The following is a 14,848-nucleotide window of genomic DNA, read 5'->3' as shown; positions in this document are numbered from 1 at the left end:
GAATTTCCACTCAAGACAGATGTAGGAAGGGGAACAGAAAACAGGAGAAACGGCAAATAGACTACAAAGATTGGAAAAGAGTTAGGAGACAGAGAAAAAGAAAGAGAGACTGGGATCAATACGAATGGAAAAATAAAATGTCCAGATGCCAAAACACTTCTTCAGTGTTGTGGTACATGCTGAGTTTCAGTTCAATTTTTGTCTTGTTTCTGTTTCCAAGTTGTGGTCCCTTTTTTTGTATTTGGCAAGGGCCTGTTTTGTGTGTGACCAAGGAGTAGTACTCTACTCGCATGTAATTTCTGTACACAGAGCTGTAGCAGACCCACTTTGTGTTCTTAATAGTAGATGCATTGGTGTTCTACGGCCCCATGTAATATTTGTAGTGCTACCTTTTCATAAGGTAGGGTTCTTGCTTGTTGACTCAGGAACTAGTGCTATTATGGTATATAGCAGGTCTGTACATATGTGAATGGGGATTATTTTTTCAGGTTTAGCGTTATTTCACAGCTAGCCTGGTATGGTGTGTTCCATGCAAAAATGGCCTAGTTCTACTCTGCATATAGTGTTGTGAGGAGGGAAGGTTTTTGTAGGTGCAGAATATATTTAACTCATGAGACTGCTATATTATGTCAGACCAAAGGTCCTTGGGGGTCACATATGCAGTGCGTTACATATGTAAGCTGTCTTTCAGGGGTGTCCTAATAGAAAAATAAAAAGGTTGAGAACCAGTTGTATATGGTGATGTTACTGGTTCAGTAGTTCTATGTTTCTAGCTGTTGGCAGGAGAAGGCGTACCCCTGTGTCTAGACTAGTCTGAGGGAGGATAAGGAAGATCAGATTTTTTTTTTTAACATATAATACAAAGAATAAGGAGAAAGACAACCCCAAAGTGGTCTGCCTGAGCAAGGATGAGACCTGAAGGGAGAACACCTAACAAGATCCTGGACATTCCACTGCCTAGTGAGACTCAACTAGGTGATCAATTCTCTAACTGGGCCCAAAAGCTCTTCACCAAACCAATTTGCTACTGCATGGAATGTCCATCATCTGCTGGAGACAGAATACTAGTGAACTGGTGCTGCATAGTGCCTCTTATAGGGTAGAGCTCATAGGTCTGTCTCCATCTTTTGGCTGAGGGGCATTAAACTCATGTGTTCTGTACTGGTCTGGTGGACTAAAATGAAGTATTAACATGCTGGCAGGGAGGAAGAGATAAAAGATTAAATAAAGCAAAATACTGTTAAATATCCATGTTCCTCCAAAACAAGGAAAAGGGCACAGCTTCTCCATTCACAACACTGCAACTATTTTCCACCTACACATATATATCCCATCTGTTATCCATACTCCTATTTCCATATATGCTGCCTTTAAATTCAGTACTACCCCTTCACATGCCCACACAGCCCAAACACCCTCCAAGCACACCCCCTTCTATAAATTATATTGGAAAACTTTCCAGAAGCTATGCCTGAGCAAAGTTTGGTTAAGCCACTTGAATATGCAGAAATAAGAGTCAAACATTAGTTACTAGACTATCGAGAGTTGTGCTGTCATTGAAAGGTCAGTACAGTTGTTGAAAGAATGTCGCACATACATTAAGTTACGCCAGGGGTGTGCAACCTTGGTCTTCACCAAGTTGGGTTTTCAGGATTTCCACTATGAATATGCATGAGATCTATTTGTATTTAAATAGATCTCATGCAAATTAATTGGGGAAATCCTGAAAACATGACTGGGTTGTGACCCAAGGATCAAGGTTGGACACCCCTGAGTTTATAACTTGTTTTGACCTTTACTTTTATATGCAATATTTTTAAAGTGAGTGACTACTTTTCAGACTGGAAATAAATTAACAAATACATCTTATCCGTCTGAAGTATATGCCTCGGGCCACATGTAAGAACATGCTCGGGAAAATAACTTGCTGCAATATACTTACTCTTCTTTCAGAACTGTTTGGATACATTTCCTCTGGTAGGCGCTGAGATTGATGCTGGCTTTGCGTGGGCTGTTTGTTCCTTTTTCCATCCTCTTCTGCTGATAATCCATCTTTAGCTTAACCTGCAGACACATATTAGAGAATAATAGATGCAGTGCTAGAATTTCCAGTATAATAGCCTAGAAAAGTACAACCCAATATTCAAAGAGGTTTATATAGTTAGGTGACTTACACATTTAGTAGTTGCTGCTATCTGAATTGTTAGTGGCATTCTGTCCAGCTATGAGTAGCTTTGGTGGTGGTATTCAGCCACTATCCACTTAGTCAAGCTGCACAGGTTAAAACAGCAAAATAGCTATCCCTAAGGTAAACCACTTACCTGTGCTGATAGTGGTGAATATCACAGCTATCTATATAGTTGAGTGGTTCTACATACTTTTAGTGTCACTGCTTTTATGGATAGTAGGGCTGAACAAATGTGAAGTATATAAATACAGGGGCTAATTAAAAAAAACAAACAAACCCTATTGGGTTTAAATATTGACCCATCAAATTCAAACAAGTTTCCAGATGCAGTGGAAAATTCTGAAACAGACTCAAAGGGATAATTAGCCTTCAAGGTGCAAAAAGGTGACAGCATTTGCTCCTTTGGGTAAGGGTGAAAAAAAAAAAGGATCATTCTGTAGCCTTAAAAATGCCACAACTTAAAAAGATTCAAAATTGCTCTATTTGTGGAACTAGCATGTGATGAACCAATCAGGGAGAATCTGCTAGTGTTCCCTTAAAAGAAATTCATACCCTTGATGTACTACTTACTTTCTGCTACAAAAGTACACACAGTAGTAACCACGGCTCATTCAATTGCATTCAGAACAGTCTCTCTCATGGAATAGCACCTGACTAACTAACTATGCGTGTTCATATACCTAGTGACCACTGCCAGCCAGATCCAGGGCACAGTAACTATTTGGTCTCATTAATAGGGCTATCTTCCCAGGGTTTTTTCAAGGAAGCAATTTTTAATCCTAAACCGTAACAGTAAAAATTCTCAAATCATCCAAGGTAAATGTTCTCCAGTGACAGTCAGATGCAGCAACAACCAGGATGGAATTGGTTTCTACAGCCTAGAAAGTTTGCTATCATTTTATAGGTATGTACAAGAGCTGCATTTTGATTAAAATTTGTAATTGTGTGATTAAAAGTTGGAGAAGGCAAAAGTAGAGACTAATAGACGATTCACCACTGGAGACGTGAGTCCAACAGTCTTTATTATATCAGAGATAACGACCCGACACAGGCCGTGTTTCGACGCTAAAAAGCGTCTGTATCAGGGGTCAATAAATACACTACAAATCAAAACATATAACATATAAATAATGCCAATAAAAACATATATGCACATTCAATAGACACTAATTTTCTGATCACGTCTCCAGTGGTGAATCATCTATTAGTCTCTACTTTTGCCTTCTGTGATTCGTCATCGTAGAGAACTTTTCCTGTTCTATATTTTGATTAAAAGTTGGACCATAGCCAGCTGTTCATAGTGTGGGGGGGGGGGGGGGGGGGGGAGTAAGGGCACATTTCTGCTTTCTCTCCCCCCCCCCCAATTAGATATCATATCTTTGCTGGTGGAGATGCCAACGTCAGTCGAAGAAATCTACTGCCAAAGTGTTTCCCTTTTTCCTTGTGCTGCTTCAGCAATGAGGAAGTCAGTGGGGTGCCTCCAGCCTCCCATGCTGGCACTCCCCAAACATGCTCAGTTCATGCACAAACTAAGCATGCTTGGGGAGTGCAAGCGTTGGTGTCTGGAGGCACTCCACTGACTTCCTTGCTCCTGAAGCAGTATGTCGTAGATGATTAGTGGATATGGGTTGCCCCACAGCATCCACTAGGCCTTCAGGTCTCTAAGCACCCTTGATTGTAGACTGCATAATCTTTTGCTATCGGCAATCGCATCTCAATCCTCTAAACCAGACTGGAGCTCACCAGTTGAAAACCATGCTCACGTTACTGGCTAGTCTTCACTTCACACCCTAGCAGACATAAGGTGGCCACACTTTCATGTAGCACTATTGTTTGGACTGCTTGTCCAGAGTGCTCAACTATTTCAGACAGGCTGTCCTGCAGAACCTCTCTGCTTGCAGCTACCAACCACCCCGTCTTCAGCCTGGATTACTTATCCAAAACAGAAACACACTGCTGGCAACCCTCGGCTAGGCAGTACATCGGTATGGCTGCACCATCCTGATTATCACCAGAGTAAGCAGTTGCTTATCTATAATGGGGGTTCTCCATTGACAGTAGGAAAATGCGGACATGCCCACCATCCCTACTTGAAGTAATATCCATATGGACCTCTCATTAATGACTGGAGGAAAGATGTGGTGGACAACATGGGAAGGCTGGTACATGCCTACAAAACTCTAGAGCACTGGTTTTCAAACTAAGTTGTGACACCAAATCCTCATTTGAAATCACAAACACAGGTGCCAAATTAAAAAAAAAAAAAAAGCTCTGACGGCCTTGTCATCAGCCTATGCAGGCCAATAGGGTGCTATTACTTGGCCTGGGTGGACTGCAGCAGCATTAACAACCAATGCTGCAAATTTACAATAAACCATAAACAAATAAGCCTGAAATAGAGGCAAAGAAGGAAAGCTATGATTTCTGAAGCTACTATGGTGATATCACAGCTGGAAAAATAAATGCACTGTTCTACAAAACCTTCTAAGCTATAGAGGGCAACTCTGTCCTTGCAGCAATCAGATGACATCACTACAGGTACATTTGCATCATCCTGCTGTCTACAGAGAACCCGGTTACAGGTAGGCAGCTCTGCTGTGCATACCGTAGATATACTTCAGAGTATACAGGCAGTCTCATTACTATCTCTTCCTAGCTGAAATAGAGGGGGGACTTATAGTTCTCAGTTCATTTGTCTATCAGATTTTGTTTTCTATTACTTCACAATTCATGATTCTGTGACATGGCTGAATTAGGTTTATTCAACACAATGGCCTGAAACCTTTGGTAAAAATAATATTCCCATTCAGACAACAGTTCCTCTCATGCAGAAGAAGGTCAAAAGTGAAGAACTGGAAAAACTCTTAAGCAATGCCTTTCCAAAATGAACAATGAAAATAAACGGACTTACCAAAATGCAAACAACCGTTCTGATCACTGTTCTTTTTAAAACTTTTTATTAAAATAATGTGCAGAACATGCAAACTCCAAAACCACTGAGATGGCTTCTCCCATCAGATTCTGCCTTTGCCTCACCTGTTTGATTGCATTGCCCAGCCGCTGCAGTTGTTCATCAATGGTTTGCAATTCCTTCTTCATATCTTTCTCGCTGTCCGACAGAATTGGAATTTGACAGTGGAAACTGTGGAGCACTTTTTTCATTCTTAAAAAAAAAAAAAAGTAGAATTCCAATTATTCTTGGTTCATGTTTCTAATACTAACGACCAACGCAAAATGATTTTGTGCTGTGACTGATCAAAGAACACAATGAAGAGTGCGACTAGCAGACATAACATTTAGACCAAAAAACAAAATCTTTCCCATGTCATCCTTCTCTCTCTCACAGGCATCAGCTATGTATCTTATGCTTGCAGTAGGAAAGTAAAGTATATACGCAATGTGTATGCACCTGTTCATAATATCTTCTTGCTTCTCTTTGGCCTCTTCATATTTATCTGCCAAGCGCTCTGCCATTTCCCTTAGACTTTTTCTGAGGATGAATGAGAAACACTCAGTTACTTATAAACATCTTTTATCCTATTGCTCTGATGCCTACAGTCAGAACTGCTTTCACTATTTTCCCGGAATAGCAGTGGAACAGCTTGCTCAAAAGGACAAACAATCTTTACAGTTCTCCATTGTGTCATCTACACACCAAAATTCCCTAAAAAAGCTTTAGAAAAGATTCATATGGATTCAATATTGGCTGACATGCAAAGGGGCCCTCATACTCTGCAAGTTAACAATTTAAACAAAGGTTCTCCCAGTTTAAGCACTGTCATCCAAACATTCAAAGCAAGTCCGAGGAAAAGAGAGACAGAAAGCCGAAAATGCAAAAGAACAGTGAAGGCAGCCATACATGGAACAACGTTGTGGCACCAATCATGGGAGGAAGCAAAGTTTATTGAGGGACTGGACACGGCCCATGTTTCAGCAAACACCAACGTTAGGGGTCTGTCTGAAGTTCCAAACTGATGGTGTCCATGTGTCAACTACCTGAAGATTCTCTTCCTCTCGGATCAGTTGCTTCCTGGGGAATATTTGGTTGGCCTATATGCACCAAATCTCTTCATCAATGTTAATTGTAGCTCTCGTTGGCTTATTTCTTCACCAGTTTCTGTTCATTTACTATATAGAGCAAGTCACGATGGACCCCAGTTCGGAGTGCAGTTTTGTTCTTACACCGCAATGTCAAACTCTGTTTCACAAAGGAAACAATCACTCACAGCCAAATATCAAAAACCTTCTTGTCCTAGCAATCTTTAGACACTGTTCATCCAATACATTTAGACTGAAATCTTGATGATTCCTAAGGGGGAGACATTCTGGCTATCAAGTTCAGTTGCAACTGGTAAAGATAATCGAACAAGTGTAAGGATGAGAGGCACAGGTCCCTTCCAGCTTCTCCACCATGCTGCTGTGGTTCTGAGAGGAAGGTGAGTGGTGGCCGAATAACAACAACAACAACAAACAGCTGGGAGCAGCGCCAAATCTAAAGATTGCTAGGACAAGAAGGTTGTTTAATATTTGGCTGTGAATGATTGTTTTCTTTGTGAAACAAAGTTTGATGTTGCCATGTAAGAACAAAGCTGCCCTCCGAACCGGGGCCCATCATGGCTTGCTCTATATATTAAATGGACAGTGAAACTGTTGAACAAAGAAATAAGCCAATGGAACCTACAATTAACACTGATGAAGAGACTAAGTGCGGAAGCTGACTAGCAAGTACTGTAGAAAATTCTAGCAGCATCCCACCGCACATGCACTGGTGCCTTCCCACCCAATACATAGAGCAGATCCTCCAGTCAAGTGAAAAAGCAAGAAGCCTACAACTAAATTCAACTCCTAGGGGAAGTGGGAGGGTAGGTGTGAATAATCAGCCTGCTGTGGAGTTAGAAAACACCAGCTACAGGTAAGTATCTTTGTTTTCTCCGAAGACAAGCGGCCTTCTTATTCTCATATCTAGGAATCCCTAGATACCAGGCTCACCGAAAACAAGAAAGCTAAGAGAATTGAGTCTCGAAACGTCAAGACTAAAAGTTCAATCTAAATACTAGTGCAGCCTGGAACAGAATAAAACAGGTCCTAGGAGGGTAGAGTTGATTTCTAGACACCGAACAAATACTGCACAACTGCCTGTCCCAACCAATTATCGCATCGAGTATCCTGATCCAAAAAGTAGTGGGAAGTGAATGTGCAGACTGAAGACCACATCGCAGCCTTGCAAATCTCCTCTATGGAGGCTGATCTCAAGTGGGCTACCGACGCAGCCATAGCTCAAGAGTTAACCCAGCCTGGGATAAGCAAAGGAGATGCAATCTGCTACCCAATTTGAAAGTGTGCTTTTGCCGATGGCCACTCCCAACCTGTTGGGGTCAAAAGAAACGAAAAGCTGGATGTAATCAGCAGAAGAAAGGATCTGTTGATAGCCCTGTACAAGTCTTTGGTGAGGCCCCAACTGGAGTACTGTGTTCAGTTTTGGAGGCCGTACCTTGCTAAAGAGGTAAGACGACTTGAAGCGGTCCAGAGGAAGGCAACAAGAATTATATGGGGCTTACACCAAAAGACATATGAAAAGAGACTGGAATACCTGAATATATATACCCTAGAGGAGAGGAGGAACAGGGGAGATATGATACAGATGTTCAAATACTTGAAAGGTATTAATATAGAAACAAATATTTTCCAGAGAAGGGAAAATGTTAAAATTAGAAGGATATGAACTGAGGTTGCAGGGTGGTAGACGTAGGAGTGATATCATAAAATTCTTTTTCACAGAGAGGGTGGCTGATGCATAGAATGCCCTCCCAAGGGAGTTGGTATAGAAAAAAACTGTGGTGGAATTCAAAAAGGTGTGGGATGAACACAGAGGATCTCTAATTAGAAAATGAATGGTATACAAATCAAAACTTAAAGGGTTGCATATGTGTTTGCATGTCAAGTGGTGCTTAGATGGCAACTCTGGATATATCAACTAATGCCGGTGCTGGGTTGTATGGTCTGAGTCCCGCATATTGCAATCTGGTTTAGGATGGGCTGCAGAGATCTTCGACAGAAACGCCACTAATTTGGAACGCGAGGACAGTGCCAGGCAGACTTTTACAGTCTGTGTCCCAGGAGTGCTGAGGCATGAGAACCTTTGGCTCGTTTTGGAGCGGATTCAACCACTATGGAGCTGTGCGTAATTGTGCCTTCTTAAATCTTGGAGCCTTCCGGACACGATAATGCATATCAAACTTCTTGGGTGCAACCTGCACTGTGAGGGGAGATTCCCAGTTCTTCAACAGTGCGTCCTTAAAGATAGGGTGCAATGGCACAGTGACCCCTTGATTAGGAGGAAACTTATAGCCCAAAACAGACAACATCTCTGCTCTGGGCTCCTCCTCCATCTCCAACTTAATGGGATGTCTGCAGCCATCTCCCTCACAAAACTAGTGAAAATTTCCACCTGAGGCACTCTCATCTCTCTTGAGGAGGAGAGGGATCAGATGGAATTCCATATGACGCCTCCTCCGAGAAGTAATCTGGATCCTCATGTGACTCTCAAGAGCAGTCCCAATCATACTTTACCCCATATTCAGGTACAGGTGAATAAGTTGGTACTGACCTTGGCCTGGTGGAGCCTCAAGGTGCAGCTCCTACCCTCAGACTCCGGGGAAACTTCCTCTCCCGATGTAGAAGGCGGTTCTGTCTGCCCCAATATTGACAAAGATCTGGGCATTGGCAATGATGTAGCCTCATAGAGGACCTGGGGCTGTTCCACTGGTGGCACAAGTGCCCTTGATGGCACCACAAAAAAGCAGGAGCCCCCTGCAACAACTGCACCAGTTCCTCTCTCAGCATGCTGCAGAACCACTCATAAAAGGTAGGCATGAGCAAACACAAGAAAGCTGGGGCAGAGGCAGTCTAAGACGATGTTGGTGCCAAACTGGTGGCACGGACCAGGCCACTCAGTGACTTGCGCACCGGCACCTCTTCTAAGGAGGGGATGTGCTCCTCCTAGCGCCAAAGCTTCTCGGGTACCAGAGAATACGATGTCCCAATGCTCCCAGCAATGTGCATCAAGGAAAACCATTGCTTATGCTTCCTGGGCTTCCCCTGATGCATAGAGACTCGATCCCCCGGTGCCAATGAGGACAATGCTGAATCCGTATGTGTCCTCTATGTTGGGTCCAATGCTGACTAGTCCCTTGGCTCGCTACCAGCACATGGTGTCAAGGCAGGTCGAGACCCACTTGATGCTGGTGCACTCCCACTGGATGCCAAAGTCAGAGCAGCCATGGAGGTCGATGCTGCCAGTGAGAAAGTCAATGTTCCAGCCTTCGAGGAGCCAAAAAGTGCTCCATTTGAGCCAGTCGCACCCGCTGAGTTCTCACCTGCATTTTTAAACAGAGATCACAATCAGAGGTGTCACAATCTGGCCCAAGGCACCCGACGCACCAACTGTGCGGGCCCGTAGCAGAAATCACTTGTCTACACTGGGCGCACCTCTTGAAGCCACTGGGGGTAGTCTGTGACATCAAAAAAGAATCTCGGCCAAATAAACTCCTCAATCTTGAGCTATGAAAAATGGGGCATAGTTCAAATTGAGGTCGGGGCTGCGGCCTAAACCGGGCAGCCACACCCGAAAATAAAGGAAACTTAAAAGAGCTAAAAACTGTCTAAAAAATAGAGGGGATGGGGGAAAAAACTAAAACTAAGAATATGAGGGAAAAAAAAGGAAAAATACCAGCACAAGAAGGCACATGAAAAACTTAAGCAGCATGAAGAGAACGCATCTTCTCAGCTCCACGGGAAAAAGACTGGGAGACTGGCACTCATGCATTGGGCAGAAGACACCAGTGCTCACGTGGTGTGGCACTGCTAGAATTTTCAACTGTACTCGCTTAGTCAGCATCCACCATGGCCAAATAAGTGGATCCCACATTCATCACGCTGCTGGGGATGATCAGCAAACTGCTTCTGCGTGTTTGCCAGATTGTGAGACTGGAATGTTTATATCTTCTCAATGAGAGTATAGTAGCAGCATACAAATTGCATCTGGTATTCTTCATTGTTCCCTGAAACACCTTCTGCTCTATATTGTGCCCAAGATGTAATCCTATCCAAGAAGAGCATTATAGTTCCTTCAGCTCTTAGCTTTCTTCATAACTGGTTCTACTATAATTGGCTGAGCTGTACCTGAAATTTTTATTTAATGTTCCAATCTCTTTGAAGTCAGCTGAGAGAAAAAAAAAAAAAAAGACATGACAATTTATGTTGCAGATACTGAAAAGAATTAATTGGTAGCTATCTGATCCTTTGGAGATTTTACATGTTTCAAATATAGGTAGATTTCACATATTTCAAATATGTAATGGCATGGATCTAGCTCCTCGAGTGTTGAGATCTAAAGTTTTACAGATCTTATGAAGAAATCTTGAATATAAGTAATTTTCAGCTGTGAGGCTGCTAAAGTGATGGATCAAAAGGTATGACAAGACAGTCCCTTTCCTGGACTGAATGAGACAGATTTTGAAGCATAGGAAGACCTGGAGTCATCTGGTTAATTATAATGAATATTTTAACATCACCTCTTCATCTTTCCAAATATATGTAAAATTGTGTGCATAGGAAAGGATAAACTCTCCCTCTTCTGGAACACCTCCAAGATAGATGCAATAAAAAAAGAAGATGGATTATTGACTGAAGAAACTCCTTCCATAATTTCATAATGAAGGAAGGCAGTAATGTAGAAGGAGGAATGACATCTAAAAGCTCTTGCACTGTTTCAACCTTCAGGGAAAAACACAAGATGAAAAGGTTACTGGATCTATTTCTGTGTGTTTCACCTTTGCAGAACTTTGCGCAACTCTCTTGGTATCCAAGTGGATAGGGACGTTCTCCACACCATGCACCCTGCAGCTCTATATCTGCACCAAGGACTGTGCCATGGGACTTCACCAGCACTGTAAGCAGCTTTGGAGCCATAACCCTTTTGTCTGCTTCTTTGACCCACGAGCCTGCACTTTCAGACCGCAGATTTTTTTTTTTTTAATTCTTTATTGGAATTTCCACATGAACTCCAACCATTCAACAGTACAATATTTCAGTCTCTCTCCTACACATTCTGATGTTTGTTATCCTTTGATCATTTCTGATCCAAATAAGGTACTGCCTTCAACAGCTAGTCAAAAAAATGTATTGCATAAGAACATAATAGCCATACTTGGTCAGACCGATAGTCCATGTAGACAGTATCCTGCTTCCAACAACAGCTAATCTAGGTCACAAGTACCTGGCAGAATTCCAAAAAGAGTAGCAAGATTCCATGCTACCAATCCTAGGGATAAGCAGTGGCTTTCCTCATGTCTATCTTAGTAGCAGATTATGGATTTTTGCTCCAGAACCTTGTCCAAACCTTTTTTAAGCCCAGATACATTAAACTGATGTTACTACATCCTTAGACAACAAGTTCCAAAGCTTAACTATTCACCGAGTGAAAAAATATTTTCTCCTATTCAGAGAATCCTCTGAATTGAAAATTATCCAAAATATCAGGAATCTCTGCTCAAACTGGCCTGAAGTTCTCCAACTGGGCCAGGAGCTGATAAGAGTCAACCAAGGGATGCAGGATATGATTATCACCATCTACTGAAGGCAGAGAAATACTTAAGAATCTAGGTTACAGGGTGCCCCTATAGGGCAGGGCTCACAAATCTTTGTTCTCTGTCTCCATCTGCTGGTCAATGGACATAATCCAAAGGTTCTGGAGTGGTCTGGTGTAGACAATAACGAAAACTGGATTATGAGAGAAGAAAAATTTAAGATGTGATAATGTAGCAAAATCTACCCAAGGGAAGGAAAAGAGGGAAAGAGGTAGAGCCGATTCATCTCTTCAACAAACAAAAGGCCTGACCAAGGTACTTTGAGGCAGCAGCAACAGTGTAATAAGGTTTTTCTGCGCTCTGGGAGAATTGGTCCATCTCAGTGCCGGAGGACATCACCCACTTGTGTGGCTAATTATATTATATTATGCTTGTCAATGGAAAATACAATACAATACAACTGAGCATCAGAAATAAGGGTTCAACAAATTCTTCCTACCTCTCTTCTTTGCAATATCTAAGGTCGTCCAGCTGTTTCTCTTTCTGTCCAACCAATAACCTCACCCTGAATAAAGAAAACAGTTTATGAAATGTTTTTGTATTTACAAAATTGTATTTCCGTTTTTTGTAAGCTGCTCTGGGTGGGGCTAAAAGGACACGGTATAGGTTTACAACCAGATTACACATTAGGCCAAATCTGAAATTCTAAAAACGCTATCCACGGCTAGGATAAGGGATGTTGGCCCAGATAAAGAGATCAGTAAAAATGTTTTACCGGCGCTGAATCTCCTCTTTAGCCAAGTCCTGTTTAAGTATGTATTCTTCTCGGAATATCTGTGTGGCTCTGCTGAGCAGCTGCAGACATTGCTCAGGAGGAGGAGCTGTGTCTTTGTCATTTGACCTAGAAGATAAAAGTAATATTTACAGTTACAGTAAATCCCTCTTTTTGACAAACAGAACAGAGACAGGAGGAGCACAGTTTTATCACCAAGACAGTATTATCAGCAGAAATGAACTGCTGTTGCAAGTGCTGAATATTAGCAGCCTCAAAGGATATTTTGACCCACTTTAAAGCGAATGCTACATACCTGTAGAAGGTATTCTCCGAAAACAGCAGGCTGATTGTTCTCACTGATGGGTGACGTCCACGGCAGCCCCTCCAATCGGAACACTTCCTAGCAAAGTCCTTTGCTAGTCCTCGCGCGCCGATGCGCACCGCGCATGCGCGGCCGTCTTCCCGCCCGAACCGGCTCGTGCCGGCCAGTCTCATATGTAGCAAGACAAAGAGAAGGGAAGACACAACTCCAAAGGGGAGGCGGGCGGGTTTGTGAGAACAATCAGCCTGCTGTCCTCGGAGAATACCTTCTACAGGTATGTAGCATTCGCTTTCTCCGAGGACAAGCAGGCTGCTTGTTCTCACTGATGGGGTATCCCTAGCCCCCAGGCTCACTCAAAACAACAACCATGGTCAATTGGGCCTCGCAACGGCGAGGACATAACTGAGATTGACCTAAAAAATTTACCAACTAAGAGTGCAGCCTGGAACAGAACAAACATGGGCCTAGGGGGGTGGAGTTGGATTCTAAACCCCGAACAGATTCTGAAGCACTGACTGCCCGAACCAACTGTCGCGTCGGGTATCCTGCTGCAGGCAGTAATGAGATGTGAATGTGTGGACAGATGACCACGTCGCAGCTTTGCAAATCTCTTCAATAGTGGCTGACTTCAAGTGGGCTACCGACGCTGCCATGGCTCTAACATTATGAGCCGTGACGTGACCCTCAAGAGCCAGCCCCAGCCTGGGCGTAAGTGAAGGAAATGCAATCTGCTAGCCAATTGGATATGGTGCGTTTTCCCACAGCCACTCCCCTCCTGTTGGGATCAAAAGAAACAAACAATTGGGCGGACTGTCTGTTGGGCTGTGTCCGCTCCAGATAGAAGGCCAATGCTCTCTTGCAGTCCAATGTGTGCAGCTGACGTTCAGCAGGGCAGGAATGAGGACGGGGAAAGAATGTTGGCAAGACAATTGACTGGTTCAGATGGAACTCCGACACAACCTTTGGCAAGAACTTAGGGTGAGTGCGGAGGACTACTCTGTTATGATGAAATTTGGTGTAGGGGGCCTGGGCTACCAGGGCCTGAAGCTCACTGACTCTACGAGCTGAAGTAACTGCCACCAAGAAAATGACCTTCCAGGTCAAGTACTTCAGATGGCAGGAATTCAGTGGCTCAAAAGGAGGTTTCATCAGCTGGGTGAGAACGACATTGAGATCCCATGACACTGTAGGAGGCTTGACAGGGGGCTTTGACAAAAGCAAACCTCTCATGAAGCAAACAACTAAAGGCTGTCCTGAGATTGGCTTACCTTCCACACGGTAATGGTATGCACTGATTGCACTAAGGTGAACCCTTACAGAGTTGGTCTTGAGACCAGACTCAGACAGGTGCAGAAGGTATTCAAGCAGGGTCTGTGTAGGACAAGAGCGAGGATCTAGGGCCTTGCTGTCACACCAGACGGCAAACCTCCTCCATAGAAAGAAGTAACTCCTCTTAGTGGAATCTTTCCTGGAAGCAAGCAAGATGCGGGAGACACCCTCTGACAGACCCAAAGAGGCAAAGACTACGCTCTCAACATCCAGGCCGTGAGAGCCAGGGACCGGAGGTTGGGATGCAGAAGCGCCCCTTCGTCCTGTGTGATGAGGGTCGGAAAACACTCCAATCTCCACGGTTCTTCGGAGGACAACTCCAGAAGAAGAGGGAACCAGATCTGACGCGGCCAAAAAGGAGCAATCAGAATCATGGTGCCTCGGTCTTGCTTGAGTTTCAACAAAGTCTTCCCCACCAGAGGTATGGGAGGATAAGCATACAGCAGACCCTCCCCCCAGTCCAGGAGGAAGGCATCCGATGCCAGTCTGCCGTGGGCCTGAAGCCTGGAACAGAACTGAGGGACTTTGTGGTTGGCTCGAGATGCGAAGAGATCTACCAAGGGGGTGCCCCACACCTGGAAGATCTGTCGCACTACACGGGAGTTGAGCGACCACTCGTGAGGTTGCATAATCCTGCTCAACCTGTC

At 43.6% G+C, this 14,848-nt stretch overlaps 1 protein-coding gene across 1 annotated transcript in view; it reads right to left on the bottom strand.

Annotated features, from left to right (window-relative positions):
• Window positions 1–14,848, bottom strand: part of NUP88 (nucleoporin 88) — an 88,837-nt gene that overhangs the window by 5,084 nt on the left and 68,905 nt on the right. Inside the window, exons 12-16 of the mRNA XM_030222558.1 lie at window positions 12,551–12,676; window positions 12,275–12,340; window positions 5,598–5,678; window positions 5,225–5,351; window positions 1,943–2,064 (exon numbers count right to left, since the gene is read on the bottom strand). Of these exons, the coding sequence (XP_030078418.1) occupies window positions 1,943–2,064; window positions 5,225–5,351; window positions 5,598–5,678; window positions 12,275–12,340; window positions 12,551–12,676 (522 nt within the window). The remainder of the gene's footprint in view (window positions 1–1,942; window positions 2,065–5,224; window positions 5,352–5,597; window positions 5,679–12,274; window positions 12,341–12,550; window positions 12,677–14,848) is intronic.

This window comes from Microcaecilia unicolor, chromosome 13 (genome assembly GCF_901765095.1).
Source record: "Microcaecilia unicolor chromosome 13, aMicUni1.1, whole genome shotgun sequence".
In the NCBI taxonomy this organism is placed as follows: Eukaryota; Metazoa; Chordata; class Amphibia; order Gymnophiona; family Siphonopidae; genus Microcaecilia; species Microcaecilia unicolor.
The sequence above is the reverse complement of the archived record's forward strand: the minus strand, read 5'-3'. Positions and strand labels throughout refer to the sequence as shown.